Source organism: Lampris incognitus, chromosome 13, assembly GCF_029633865.1.
Source record: "Lampris incognitus isolate fLamInc1 chromosome 13, fLamInc1.hap2, whole genome shotgun sequence".
Classification (NCBI taxonomy): domain Eukaryota; kingdom Metazoa; phylum Chordata; class Actinopteri; order Lampriformes; family Lampridae; genus Lampris; species Lampris incognitus.
Genome location: NC_079223.1, coordinates 34,175,178 through 34,187,422, shown reverse-complemented (window position 1 = coordinate 34,187,422; position 12,245 = coordinate 34,175,178). Strand labels below are relative to the sequence as shown.

The 12,245-nt window shown below is 46.7% G+C and overlaps 1 protein-coding gene across 1 annotated transcript; it reads left to right on the top strand.

Moving 5' to 3' along the window:
* The first annotated feature begins 7,636 nt into the window (after positions 1 to 7,636).
* On the top strand, positions 7,637 to 10,102 carry LOC130123074 (catechol O-methyltransferase domain-containing protein 1-like). Its single transcript, XM_056292196.1, has 7 exons — positions 7,637 to 7,772; positions 7,861 to 7,979; positions 8,506 to 8,611; positions 8,752 to 8,870; positions 9,293 to 9,347; positions 9,433 to 9,566; positions 9,729 to 10,102. Exons 1-7 carry the CDS (start codon positions 7,718 to 7,720, stop codon positions 9,879 to 9,881), a joined length of 741 nt encoding a protein of 246 aa, XP_056148171.1. The 5' UTR covers positions 7,637 to 7,717; the 3' UTR covers positions 9,882 to 10,102.
* The last annotated feature ends 2,143 nt before the right edge of the window (positions 10,103 to 12,245 follow it).

Below are 12,245 nucleotides of genomic sequence, written 5' to 3'. Positions count from 1 at the left end.
TCCTCTCTCTTTCCCTTCTTCCAGGGCTGTGTGCATGTATGTGCATGTACATGTTTATGTGTATTTGTAGGGATGTCCTTATGTGTGTGTGTGTGTGTGTGTGTGTGTGTGTTCATGCATGCATGCATGCCTGCTTGCATGTGTTAGTCACAGGTCTCCACTGAGAGGCCGACTGTCACCCTGGGGCAATGCCCGGGATCCTCTAGTCAACTTTACTGCCTTCATTTGGCCTGATGAATGGCTAGCTGCTTTATCAGTCCCTGTGCCTGCAATCTCTAGTGGTTCCCCGGAGCCTTATAGTGCCTGCAGCCCCAGCCTCTCCCGCTTACTTTTTCCTATTCCCCCTCTTTCCCTCACACACACACACACACACACACACACACACACACACACACACACACACACACACACACACACACACACATATACGGGCGCGCGCACACACAAGCACAGAATACACACACACACACACACAAGCACAGAATCCACACACACACAAGCACAGAATCCACACACACACACACACACACACGCAAGCACAGAAACCACACGCACGCACACACACACACACACACACACACACATATACGAGCGTGCGCACACACGCAAGGACAGAATACACACACACACACACAAGCACAGAAACCACACACACGCACACACACACACACACACGGATGCATGCATGCACACACACAGTTCACACACAACATGCAAATGAAACTAAAAAGAAAAATACATGTAACTCTGCTGTGCCCATCCATACACATTCAGAGGGCACACACACACACACACACACACACACACACACACACACACACACACACACACACACACATGCACGCACACATCGGCGAGCAAATCCATCATCTTTATTTCCCCCTGAATGTGTTCATATTTTTCTTGCGCCTGCACAGCGCTCACAAAAATATTTATTTTTGCTGATATTTTTTTTATGTTGTTTTTTTTTCTTCTTCTACAAGCAAACACAAAAGAAATCACACCTCTTTCTTCCTGGCTCATGCCAAAACAATCAATGCTTTCCAGAGAGAGACTTGTGGCGCGACGTGCGTGCGTGCGTGCGTGGAGGGAGGGAGGGAGGGAGGGAGGGGAGGGGAGGCGGCAGAAGGCTGCAGACGTAGCTGCGGGGCCCTGGTTGTAGATAATAAGTGAGGAGCAGTCCTTGGGTATGTTTTACAGCTATCAAGACTCATCATATTTGACATGCATTCTGCTGTTTACACGCTCTCCTCCGTGAAATCCTCTCTAGCTGCAGCAGGGAGCCGGGCGCAGGAAGCAAGCACACACACTGTATACACCTAAGTGCCTGGAAAAGAAAAGCCAGTTGTTGCCTTTTCTCTCTCTCTCCCTCTCTCTCTTCTACATGTCCTGTCTCTTATCCGTGGCACAATTGGCGACGTTAGCACCTGTCAGCTGACTCACTTCTTGTTCCTGGTGGCTTATGAAAAAATCATGGCTGCTGGGCTTCAGAGACTGTTTTTCCCATCAATGTGAATTCACCATGGTCTTCATGCAACATTAGGCCAAGGCCCTGTTTTCATACAATCAGCCACACACTTCTCCGTCTCTTTTACACAAGAGGGGATGAAAAGAGTAAACAGCCCTTTCAGAACGTTACATCGGCTCATGGGCGGAACCGAGTCGCTTATGAAAAGGACCAATATGCTCCGCTCCCCAAAACCGCATTGCTTTCCATCCCCCAGGTATTATGGTTCTGCGCTCTGTGGTGCTCATTAGTGCGTCCTCTTCCACTGGAAACCAGAGACAATGCAATATTCAGCGGTCGCGTCCTGCCTCGCTTGTCCTCGCTTGTTATGATCTAAGCGAGTATTTGCGCGTCCAGGGGCGTAGTTTGTTCTTAGCGCCGCGGCAGCATGTGGCGCTGCAGAGTCAGGGGGGCGTCGAGGATGAGGATTATCCACATGGGGCGTCGAATGGCTCCCACACGAGAAGTGACACCGGGCGGGAAAATCCCAACACAGTGTGGATTTCTTGAATATTCACTTCCCTTCCCCCCCCCTTTTTTTTGACTCGTTCTGGGAAGTTTTTAATAACAAAATACACTCGAGCATCAAATGGCGGCGAAAATGTGAAAACCCGCGGTTCGTTTTTTTGCCTGTGAAGAAGCAATTTCAGCAAACAATGGGCGTGAGTCACAATGCTGCGGTGGCGAGACGGTGGCCTCAGCCAGCTATTGATATAAAGACCATGCACAACAATGAGCTTGGCCCTCGTCTGTTGGGCTGGACCTGCTCCCGCTCGTCTTTTTCTCCCCCCTCTCTATTTCTCCCGGCTTTTAAACACACTGAAAGTCAATTATCTACACCACTTCTCCTTGACATCATCGCGCTAATACGAGCTGCTCTTGACCTTATGTTTGTGTGTCTTGAGCGGATGGGAGCGCGGTGGCTCGCCCTGATTGGATTAACTTCAGATGTGGTGTGTGTCCGGGTCTATTACACTGGCTGTGCTGTGATAGCTAACCCCGACCCCAACCCCTCCCCTCCAGCCACCCCTCAGTGTGCCACCGTACCACCCCTTCCGTCCTTTACACTTCCTTGAAGGCCTGCTTTCCCTGCGCGCCACCCCCATCCCCCTCCCCCGACAGCCCCAGCACCCACCCACCCACCCACATACACACACACACACACACACACACACACACACACACACACACACACACACACACACACACACACACACACACACACACACACACACACATGCCTCTGCTCAAGGCTTCCAACAGTCATACCGCATGTGTCGCCCCCTCAGTAAAGGGATGCCCGAAGGATCCCTCCATCCCCCTGGCTCTCTTTGTCCACACCCTCCGTCTCTCCCTGTTCTGTCTGTCCCGGTCCGGAGGCGTTGTCTCAGTCGAAGGGCTTATAATTGACTCAATTAACAGAGTCCAATTGCCACGACAAATTGATCTGGGTTATAACATTATCATTAGCTCCTCAAGTGTGGTCACACACAATGGGACTCTCTTTAGTCAGATGAGAGGGAGAGAGAGGGAGAGAGAGGGGGGGGGATGAGGAGGGTGGATACACTGCATCTACACCGGATCTGAACACACAGACGGTTGGCATAGAGTTTCCCAATCTTTGCCCCCAGAGGGCAAATGATGATCTGAGGGATTTTTACGAAGCTGGAAACCGCGGTGTAGAACAGGAGAGAGAGTCGCGCCCCAGCATCTTTGCAGAGGCAAAGCACCTCATGAACACGGCCTCGAACTCGTCCGCTCACAAACCGACATTCAGTCTCGTGTCTAGCTGCACCATCTGCACGGATCTGACACTCACCTGCAAAACCCGTTTGCAAGAGCATCTAAAACTATATGCTCTTGTAACATGTTAAAGATTTTAAATCATTTTAACTAACATTATAATCCCCATTGGTAAGAAAATTATACTTCAAGAACATAAGAAAATATACCTTTTCCTGCAACGCCGCCTCTATTCTCTCTTAGCCTCTCGCGGTCGGTGTTGTCCACGGCTTTGCCATCGACAGAGATGCGAGCAAGACGTGCTCCATAACCTTTAACCTGCTCAAACAATTCAACTGTTTGATGCAAGTTTTTCAGTGTTTCTCGTGTACCTGCTCGCTATTCTGGCTTGTCCGTTCACTAAAAACATGAATCGGACAAGCTAAGTTTAGCTCTGTCATTCTAGTGCAAAAGCATCTCTGTCAGCGCTACCTGTTTGACAAGGATATCATGCAGGGTAATATGTCGTGTTAGCTATTCAGCTGAAGATATGTAGTCAATACTTGGCCTACTTCCAACTACTAACGTCAGACCATGATTCCCTATCGTTCTGTGCACAACAGAGCCACAACGGCTGGGTTTTGCATCTGTGCGGCGCGGCGGCGCAGTGGTTAGCGCCGTCGCCTCACAGCAAAAAGGTCCTGGGTTCGAACCCCGGGGTAGTCCAACCTTGGGGGTCGTGCCAGGTCGTCCTCTGTGTGGAGTTTGCATGTTCTCCCCACGTCTGCGGTGGGTTTTCTCCGGGTGCTCCGGTTTCCCCCACCATAAAAAAAGACACGCATGTTAGGGTTAGTACTCCTGTCTGTGCCCCTGACCGAGGCCTGGCAAGACGAACTGGACCTGGTCCCCGGGCGCTGCACGGCGGCTGCCCACTGCTCCGAGCTACACAGCTAGGATGGGGTAAATGTAGAGCATGATTTCCCCACTAAGTGTCCTCGCTCATGAAGGATGCATCCAGGATGCAGTACATTGCAGGAAGTATGCAGGTTAATGCTAGTATACACCGGAGCCATCGCAGCATCCTCGCTCGTATTCCCAGTGGCAGGACGAGGCAGCTGGGAGACTTACTGGCTCGAAAAACTGACGGTTCACCGACTAATTGTTCCTGAGGATAGGACATTTTCTTGCCTCCTTTTTTCCCCTCCCTGGCCTACTCAAGGTGTCAGCGTCTCTTGTGTACCCAAGGATTTTCACGGCGGCTCACGTGCCCTCGAGCAGCGCGTTTGATCTTTCTGAGGACTGTCACCTCGTTGCGTGACTCCATGGAAATTGAATTGTGTATTTATTTACAGGCGGGGTTAATAGAATAGATTGCCTCGGCGATTTTGAAAGTCAAACAATTACATCTGCCAGTCACGCCTGTTTTTTCTGGCGACGGCAGATCCTCTGTCTTGTTCGGTGGGGGTTGCATACACAGAGTGGATGATCTCAAATTGTGTTGGCTTATGCTTTGTGTTTGCCGCCACGATAGTTCACCGTATTTGGATACAGTGGGCTCAGAAACCAAAATTTAAATGACTGAAAAAAATGCATATTTGAAATGTTTTATTGATTTAAAATAAAATTACTAGGTCTTAATCTATATACTGCAACTTACTGAGTGGCCTAGATATACTGATGTTCTTTGTGTGTGTGTGTGTGTGTGTGTGTGTGTGTGTGTGTGTGTGTGTGTGTGTGTGTGTGTGTGTGTGTGTGTTGTGGCTGGGTGCACACACGAGCACCTGTGTGTTAAGAAAACACTTGAGTTCGGCCTTGCACAGCCGGCACAGTGGCCTAGTTTGAGCAAATCAATGTCAGCCCATCTCGGCGTTGTGTGTTGGTGTACATGCACACCGGGGAGCGTATTCCTCAAGCTTTAAACAGACTTGTCATGTTGGGAGACACAGCTGTCAAACGGAGGACAAATCTGAAGATGTCAACCGAATGCTGAAAAATGTCTGTCAATCGTCTTGACGCCGGTCCCTCCGTTGTCATTAGCATCACTTAGCATTCATGTGTGCAGACCTATGTGACTGGTGGAGCTTGTGTTGCTTCTACACAATGCCCCCCCCCCCCCCCCCCCCGTGATAAACACAACAACGACGTGCTGGTTATTTGGTGTTATAGACAGGTCAACGTGTGACCCTCCCCGTGCTACTTATTCAGCGGAGTCACGGGTCAATTTAACACTAAGGCGTAGGCCACGTTGCTGCTCAGACTCGGAGGCGAAGGCTCGGCTCTACCGTCAGACAACGCTTGCTGAGGGGAGCGTGTGGATTAACTAGACAACACTGCCACTTGCTGGTGAAACAAGGAAATAACACAAGCAAAACAGCTGTGGAGAACCGCGCCATACTGTTGGTAGAGATACTACGTACCGGATAAGCTGTCAGATGGTAAAGCCACGTTAATTACTTGATTTGGAGACCGGCCTTATGTACAAATATGGTGACTTGTGTACTTGTCTCTATTGTTAATTTTTAGATGCAATATGGGGACTATCGATGATAGACGTTTAGATTGGTCTTTGTGCGAAATTGAAAAGCCTCCTTTATATTAGCAAGCCTACTTTCAGCTTTGTGTGCGTGTGTGTGTGTGTGTGTGTGTGTGTGTGTGTGTGTGTGTGTGTGTGTGTGTGTGTGTGTGCGCGTGTGTTGTGTGTGCGTGTGCGTGTGCTTGTGTGCATTCCCTCCCACTATAGTAAACACATGAAAACAGGAACCTCCTGAATTATTTTGTTTCATATAAACAGTTCTATGTGTCTTTTTGTTTCCATGTTCCTCCACCACGTCGCCCTGCACCTCTGAGGGAGTTTGTGAATGTGTATCGTTGTGGCGCCGTGACAGCCAGGGCCGGGAGGAGGAAGAGTGGTGTGCTCGCTGCAGATGGCAACACGCATTTTTTCATTCCTTAAACCGACACAAAAAGCAGCTGAGGGACCAGGGCCTGTCTGTAGAATGTGCCGGGGAAGAGTAGGTACTTGGCACAAGTAGCAGAAACAATTAGCGTCACATAAGCAGAGGCCCGGAGCAGCGTGGCAGAGAGAGGATGTTGGAAAAACACCAAGAGGGCCTAAGCTGAGCTGTGTGTACACTCTGAGGCATCCCCTTCCTTTCCTTGTTGCAACTCAAACATTTTTTTTTCCCAAAGACAGTTCGTGTCACAGCTCATTTATTTGACGCGCTCTTGTAGGCAGCGGGTTTTTGTTTATACCTCTGCATTCTTAATCAGGGAATCGACAGAGGAAGCTCGGCGTCCTCGGAGACACCTCCCATCCCACTCACATCCCCAAAATTTCTTTTTGAACATTCTTGACTATTGTCTTTCCTGTTCCAGTTTTTTTTTACTGAGGCAGCAGCTACGAGATCTGAGATGCAGCTTATGAAACCAGGTTATTAATCAGTCACATGCAACCCATAGTGGGCTGAGATGAACTTGCCTGGTGTGGACAACGAATCAACACCTACGTGCTTCACCACATATGGCAAGGAAATGATGATGTAACAAAAAAAATCTGGAATATATATATATATATATTTTTTTTTTTTTTTAAAATAAAATCACATTAACTGGTCTGCAGCACGTTCCACTGAGGGCACGGAGAAAGGCAATGAGACCATGAAGGCCGACTAAAGCAATAACAGTAAGGAGGGGAAATGGAGATGGATACCGGTGAGAAAGCGAAGAAGACGTCTGAGAGCAACAAAGAGCAAGCAGAGGAAGGCCATCATAACCCTCATCAGTTCAAATTACTAATGCGAGTACAACACACCCTCTTCCGTCAGCATTCACAACATTGAGCAATATGGGGAAGTCGGACAAAAAAGTACAGAATGTGCAACGGTTGGTGAAAAAGTGTGCTTTTTATGTGCAATGTAGCGACTCATTGCTGACATACCGTCAAATCATGAAGGGGAATTTTAGGCTCAAGCAAACAGCTGATACAGAGATAGTGCCTTTTTTCTTTTTTTTTTCTTTTTGCTTATGTTTTGTGTACCATGTTCAAGATGGACACCTCTTCATATCATGCCTTGCTGAAGGCAAATGGTTGTGGTTACATATTTTGGAAATATAAATGTGTCAGCACTTTACTGATTTCCATCATTCGTGGGGATATTATCAACTGTGGGTTTGTGAATTATTTATTTCACTGCAATCAATTAATGGTCTTCCCCCATTAAAGGGAATACATTTTACTTCCCCCCCCCCCAAAAAAATGAATATTTCCCAAGTTTTCAAAAATGTCCAAATTACATTTACTTCCACAGCGGTACAATAATCAATAACTCACCCCTCCTTCCAAAACATTGCTCAAAAACAAACAAAGAGGATCACTGGACTTTCCTACCTGTCCACCATCTTCTGTATAAATGAGGCTATCCGCTTCAGCCGAACCCTGCTGCACGGTTTGCCATAAGCAAGACTAAAACTAAACAAAGGAATAACAAAATGGCTGCAGATCTGAAAATCTTTTTCTGCATTGGACTTGTTTTCGTGCTGTCAGGTAAGAGATCTCATGATTAGGCTTTAATTAAGTGCATTAATAAGTAAGTCAAACTACAGCAGTTGCCTTGTGTGTTGCTTCGGGACAGGCGTTGGCAAGTCCGCATTTCATGGTAAGAGCCACAGTGACGGCAAAGAGGACCCCATCCTGCAGTACGTCGTTAACAACTCCCTGAGAGAGCATCCGGTCCTCACCAAACTCAAACTGGTAAGACTGAAGAACAGCCACTTGCTAAATCAAAGTGCCAAAAAAAAACCAACCCCCACCTTTTTAGGCATGTGTCAGCCTCGGAGGTCTTAATTCATTGTATTCATCATTATAAGTGGCACAAAATAGGTTATTTGCAAGTTATTCACACATGAGGTAATAGTTTTCTGTGAATAAAACTGGTTTGCTTAGTACTAATGGTCGTGGGCCTTATGAGGAGCTCGTGAGTGGAGGTCATGGTTTGTCTACTGTTGTTTTTACCCCCAGGATAACTGCACGTGGCTCTACAGGGCACATTCATTGATAAGCATTGGTGCAGTATGATGGTTTTGGTATGAGAGCATTACACAATGTGCACCGTTAGAGGGCAGCACGGTGCCATAGTGTAGCATACTACCTGTAATCTGCAGCAAGAACCCCCCCCCCCCCACACACACACACACACACACACACACACACACCAATCCTGTGAGGGTCATGTGAAATTCTGGGATTTCTTATTACGTCACTTTACTTTGCATTTCAGAAAACTCTTGAGGATCCATGGAGCATCATGCTTGTTGCTAGTGAACAGGCCCAATTCATGGCAAATCTTCTTAAACTGATTAACGGCACTAAAGCCATCGAAATAGGTGAGATGATCACTTTGCCAATACATGACAGGAACGAAAAATATGTCATGCCCATGTCATACTTGTGTTGTTTACAAATTGAAATATCATTGAATTAATCAAAAGTAGCGATTCAATTAATCCAACTTTCTGATCTGCAGGAATGTACACAGGTTATAATGCCCTAAGCATGGCTTTGGCCCTCCCCGAGAATGGACGTGTGGTTGCCTGTGAAATAGAGCAGGATTATGTCGACATTGCCAAGCCGTTTTTTAAAGAGGTGAGAACTTATTGGGTTGACAGCTTTTCGAACACGCTGTCTTACATTCACACAACCATATTACATGGAGACGTTACATTTCAACCTCGTAGTTTTAGCATTGGTGTGGTGAATCAGTGTCCATTGCTTATAGTATCTGAACCCAACTTTCTGCAAGTGTGGCTTTCGCAGTGACTCTGAGCAGTAGATGGCATACATATCTACTATCTGTCAAGTCTTCACAAAATGCTGTGGGCTGGAGACAGGAGAGGTGTCTCCTCAGGAGGCCTTGTCTAGCAAAAAGTCAAAGCCAAGCAGCAGAGTCAGTCCTTTTTTTTCTTTTTACCCTACCTAATGTGCCCTTTAGAAGCCAGTAAATGAGAGAAAATCTTTAAAACACAATACAAATTTGGTGCATCGACCATTTGATGTTTCCGCTACAGGCTGGAGTTGAGCATAAGATTGACGTCCGGCTTCAAACTGCAACCAGAACGCTAAGTAAATATCTGACAAAAATCCATATGCATTGCATGAAAATTGGACTTCTTTCTTTGTAATTTTACTCTCATTTCCGTTTCATTAGATGAATTAATAGAGGCTGGAGAAGCTGGCACCTATGACTTTGTTTTTATTGACGCGGAAAAGTATAACTACGACAGATACTACGAGAAGTCTCTGCAGCTCATAAGGAAAGGGGGCATCGTCGCTTTTGATAATGTAAGTACACCCCATACAAACCAAGCAAGCGCTGAACGATCATTTGCTTGAAATTATCAAAAAAGGACTTGTTTCACAGCACATTTATTATGTGTGTGTGTGTGTGTGTGTGAGGGAGAGAAAAAAAAAGATTGTTGAACTTGTTTCTGTCCACATGTAAAGATGTTGTGGGGTGGTTTGGTGGTGAACCCTGCCCCCGGTGACCTGACTTCCAAGACCTTGGATGACCTCAATAAGAAGCTGCACAAGGACCAGAGGATCGATCTGAGCATGCTCACCATAGGCGATGGACTGACACTGGCCATTAAGCGCTAAATTCAGTTTTTACATCGGACAAAATAAGAAATAAAAATGCTGCTGATCTGCCATTGTTGCTATCAAAAGCAAACATTGATCGCTGTGTTGAATATTCATCCCTTGTATTTTATACTGACGTCAGTAATTACTGTCATAATCAAATGTCTGGCAGAAGCAACGTGATACTGCAATTGTGTGTTAGATAATATCCAATGTTAATAAATCATCCTACAAAAACACCTGCTGCATATTGTGTTTGTAATGAGGAAATAACGATAAAGCCTGGAAGACTAAATGTTTGACAAAAAAAAAAAATCATAATAATAATCATAATAATGTCATATCCAATGTGTTATGCCACAAAAATCATGAGGTTTACTTTTTTTAGCTGCAGATGCATGACCTGACTCTTTTATCAACAATTATAATAGGAAACCACCGTACATATTTAACCATACATCCTTTATATTTATATTTAAAGATGGCTGTCACCTAAAAGGGACAAATCCCCCCCCCCTCTATGAATGAAAATGAAATGATCAGCCAGGCTTTTCAGAGCAGCGCCATCCAATAGGAGGGGCAAAGTCTGTTCCTATGACCAACCTCCTTTGTCTTGTCCATCTGTGATGCCATGCTGAATCGCTGGAGTTTTAGCAGGACCGGTCACAGGTGAGGTCACGTCACTGTTTGGGAGTGGGTATCACTGGTGGCCTGAAGCTTCGCTTCGAACCGGACTCTTCAAATAGAAAATGAAACTTTTTTTAAAATTTCCGTTATAAGCATCTTATCCACTCTCACATCAGCTCAAATCACGTATCCAGCTACCAAAATATGAAGAATTGTTCAAGAAGCAAGAAGGAGAGGCCTTTATTGTTTGACGAGGTAAGTCAATCAATTAATCGCTACTTGTGTTATTTCACAGCCAGCTGTTTAAATCGTGATCATCTATCTGTGTTCAGCTCATTTTTGTGCATTCTAGCAGCACGAATTCACATCTGCAGCAGCCTTACCCAGTACCGGTGCGGGAAGATGGCGGCGCGAATTCATGTTTGCGGCGGCCTCATCCTGTACCATCAATGCGGTGTCTTTGTTCACGTCTGCGTCTAAATTTTGTCTTCGTCCGATGGCTGGGAGAGCTGGCGCTGGTTCGGCTGGGGGAGCTTGGTCTGCTGCGTCCTGTGGGCCCAGGGACCACGGCCCTGCCTGGAGCGGGGCGGGCCAACCTAACTGCTAGTCTATGCAGACCAGCACTTCTGATAACACAGAGGGCGGTCTAGCGGCAGCCTCGCCTGGTGTTGACTGTGGTGTTTTTGGTATTTGGTGGTGTTTTCAGGTTTTGGATAACTTGTGCAGTCGTTGTTGAGGGCAGGAGCAGTATCTCTATAAACCTGGAGTAATAATCTGAGATTACCGGGTAGCTGTGGTGTTTGTGCTAAGAGGGGTCCATTGCAATATTCTTCCAGGGTTGCTCTGGAAGTGGTTTAGAGATGAGAGCTTCCTTTTGTTGTGTTCTTCTCAGTTCATGGCACACCTGGCATGACATCATGAGCTTGTTTATTTCCATAGAGAGTCCGGGCCACCACATAGATGAACACACTCGCTCTCCCTACATTTAACTAGGCCCCGGTGCCCTTTGTGAATTTTCTGAAGGATCTCACCTCTCGTTGACCTTGGCACAACAATCCTGCTTCCTCTGAAGACAAGGCTATTGAATTCTGACAGCTCTGATTTTGCTTGGACGTACTCTCTCGCATCCGTAGGCACACTGCTTAAGTGTTCAGGCCATCCAGCCTTTATGAGCTTCATGACAGACAGCAGTTCAGCGTCAGCTGCTGTCACCATTCTGATTTCATCCATCTTGCTTGTAGACGCAGGGATCTCCCCACCACACTAGCCATGTAACATGCCACCTCACTGTGTGTTGGTCTCTGTGCACATGCTAGCCAGTGGACTGCGTGACAGGGTGTCTGCGACGATCAGAGTTTTCCCTGGAGCATACTCTGCTACTGGATTAAATCTCATGAGCCTCCTGAGAAGACGTTGACGTCGTAAAGGTCCATTGTCCAGGCTGCATATGTTAATGAGAGGCACTAGTGGCTTGTGGTCAGTTACAAGCTTAAACTGCTCCAGTCCACTGAGGTATCTGTTAAACTTCTCGCACACCCACACACCAGCCAGACATTCATTTTCTATCTGGGCATAGCATGTTTCTGCTTCTGTGAGGCGTCTGGAGCACTATGCCACAGGTTTCCACTGCTCTCCATGGAGTTGAAGGAGTACACCCCCCAATCCATAACCACTTGCATCCGCTGACACAGCAGTGGGCTTGTTCACGTCGTAGTATGCAAGTACTGGTGCAGTTGTCATCAGCTCCTTGATGTG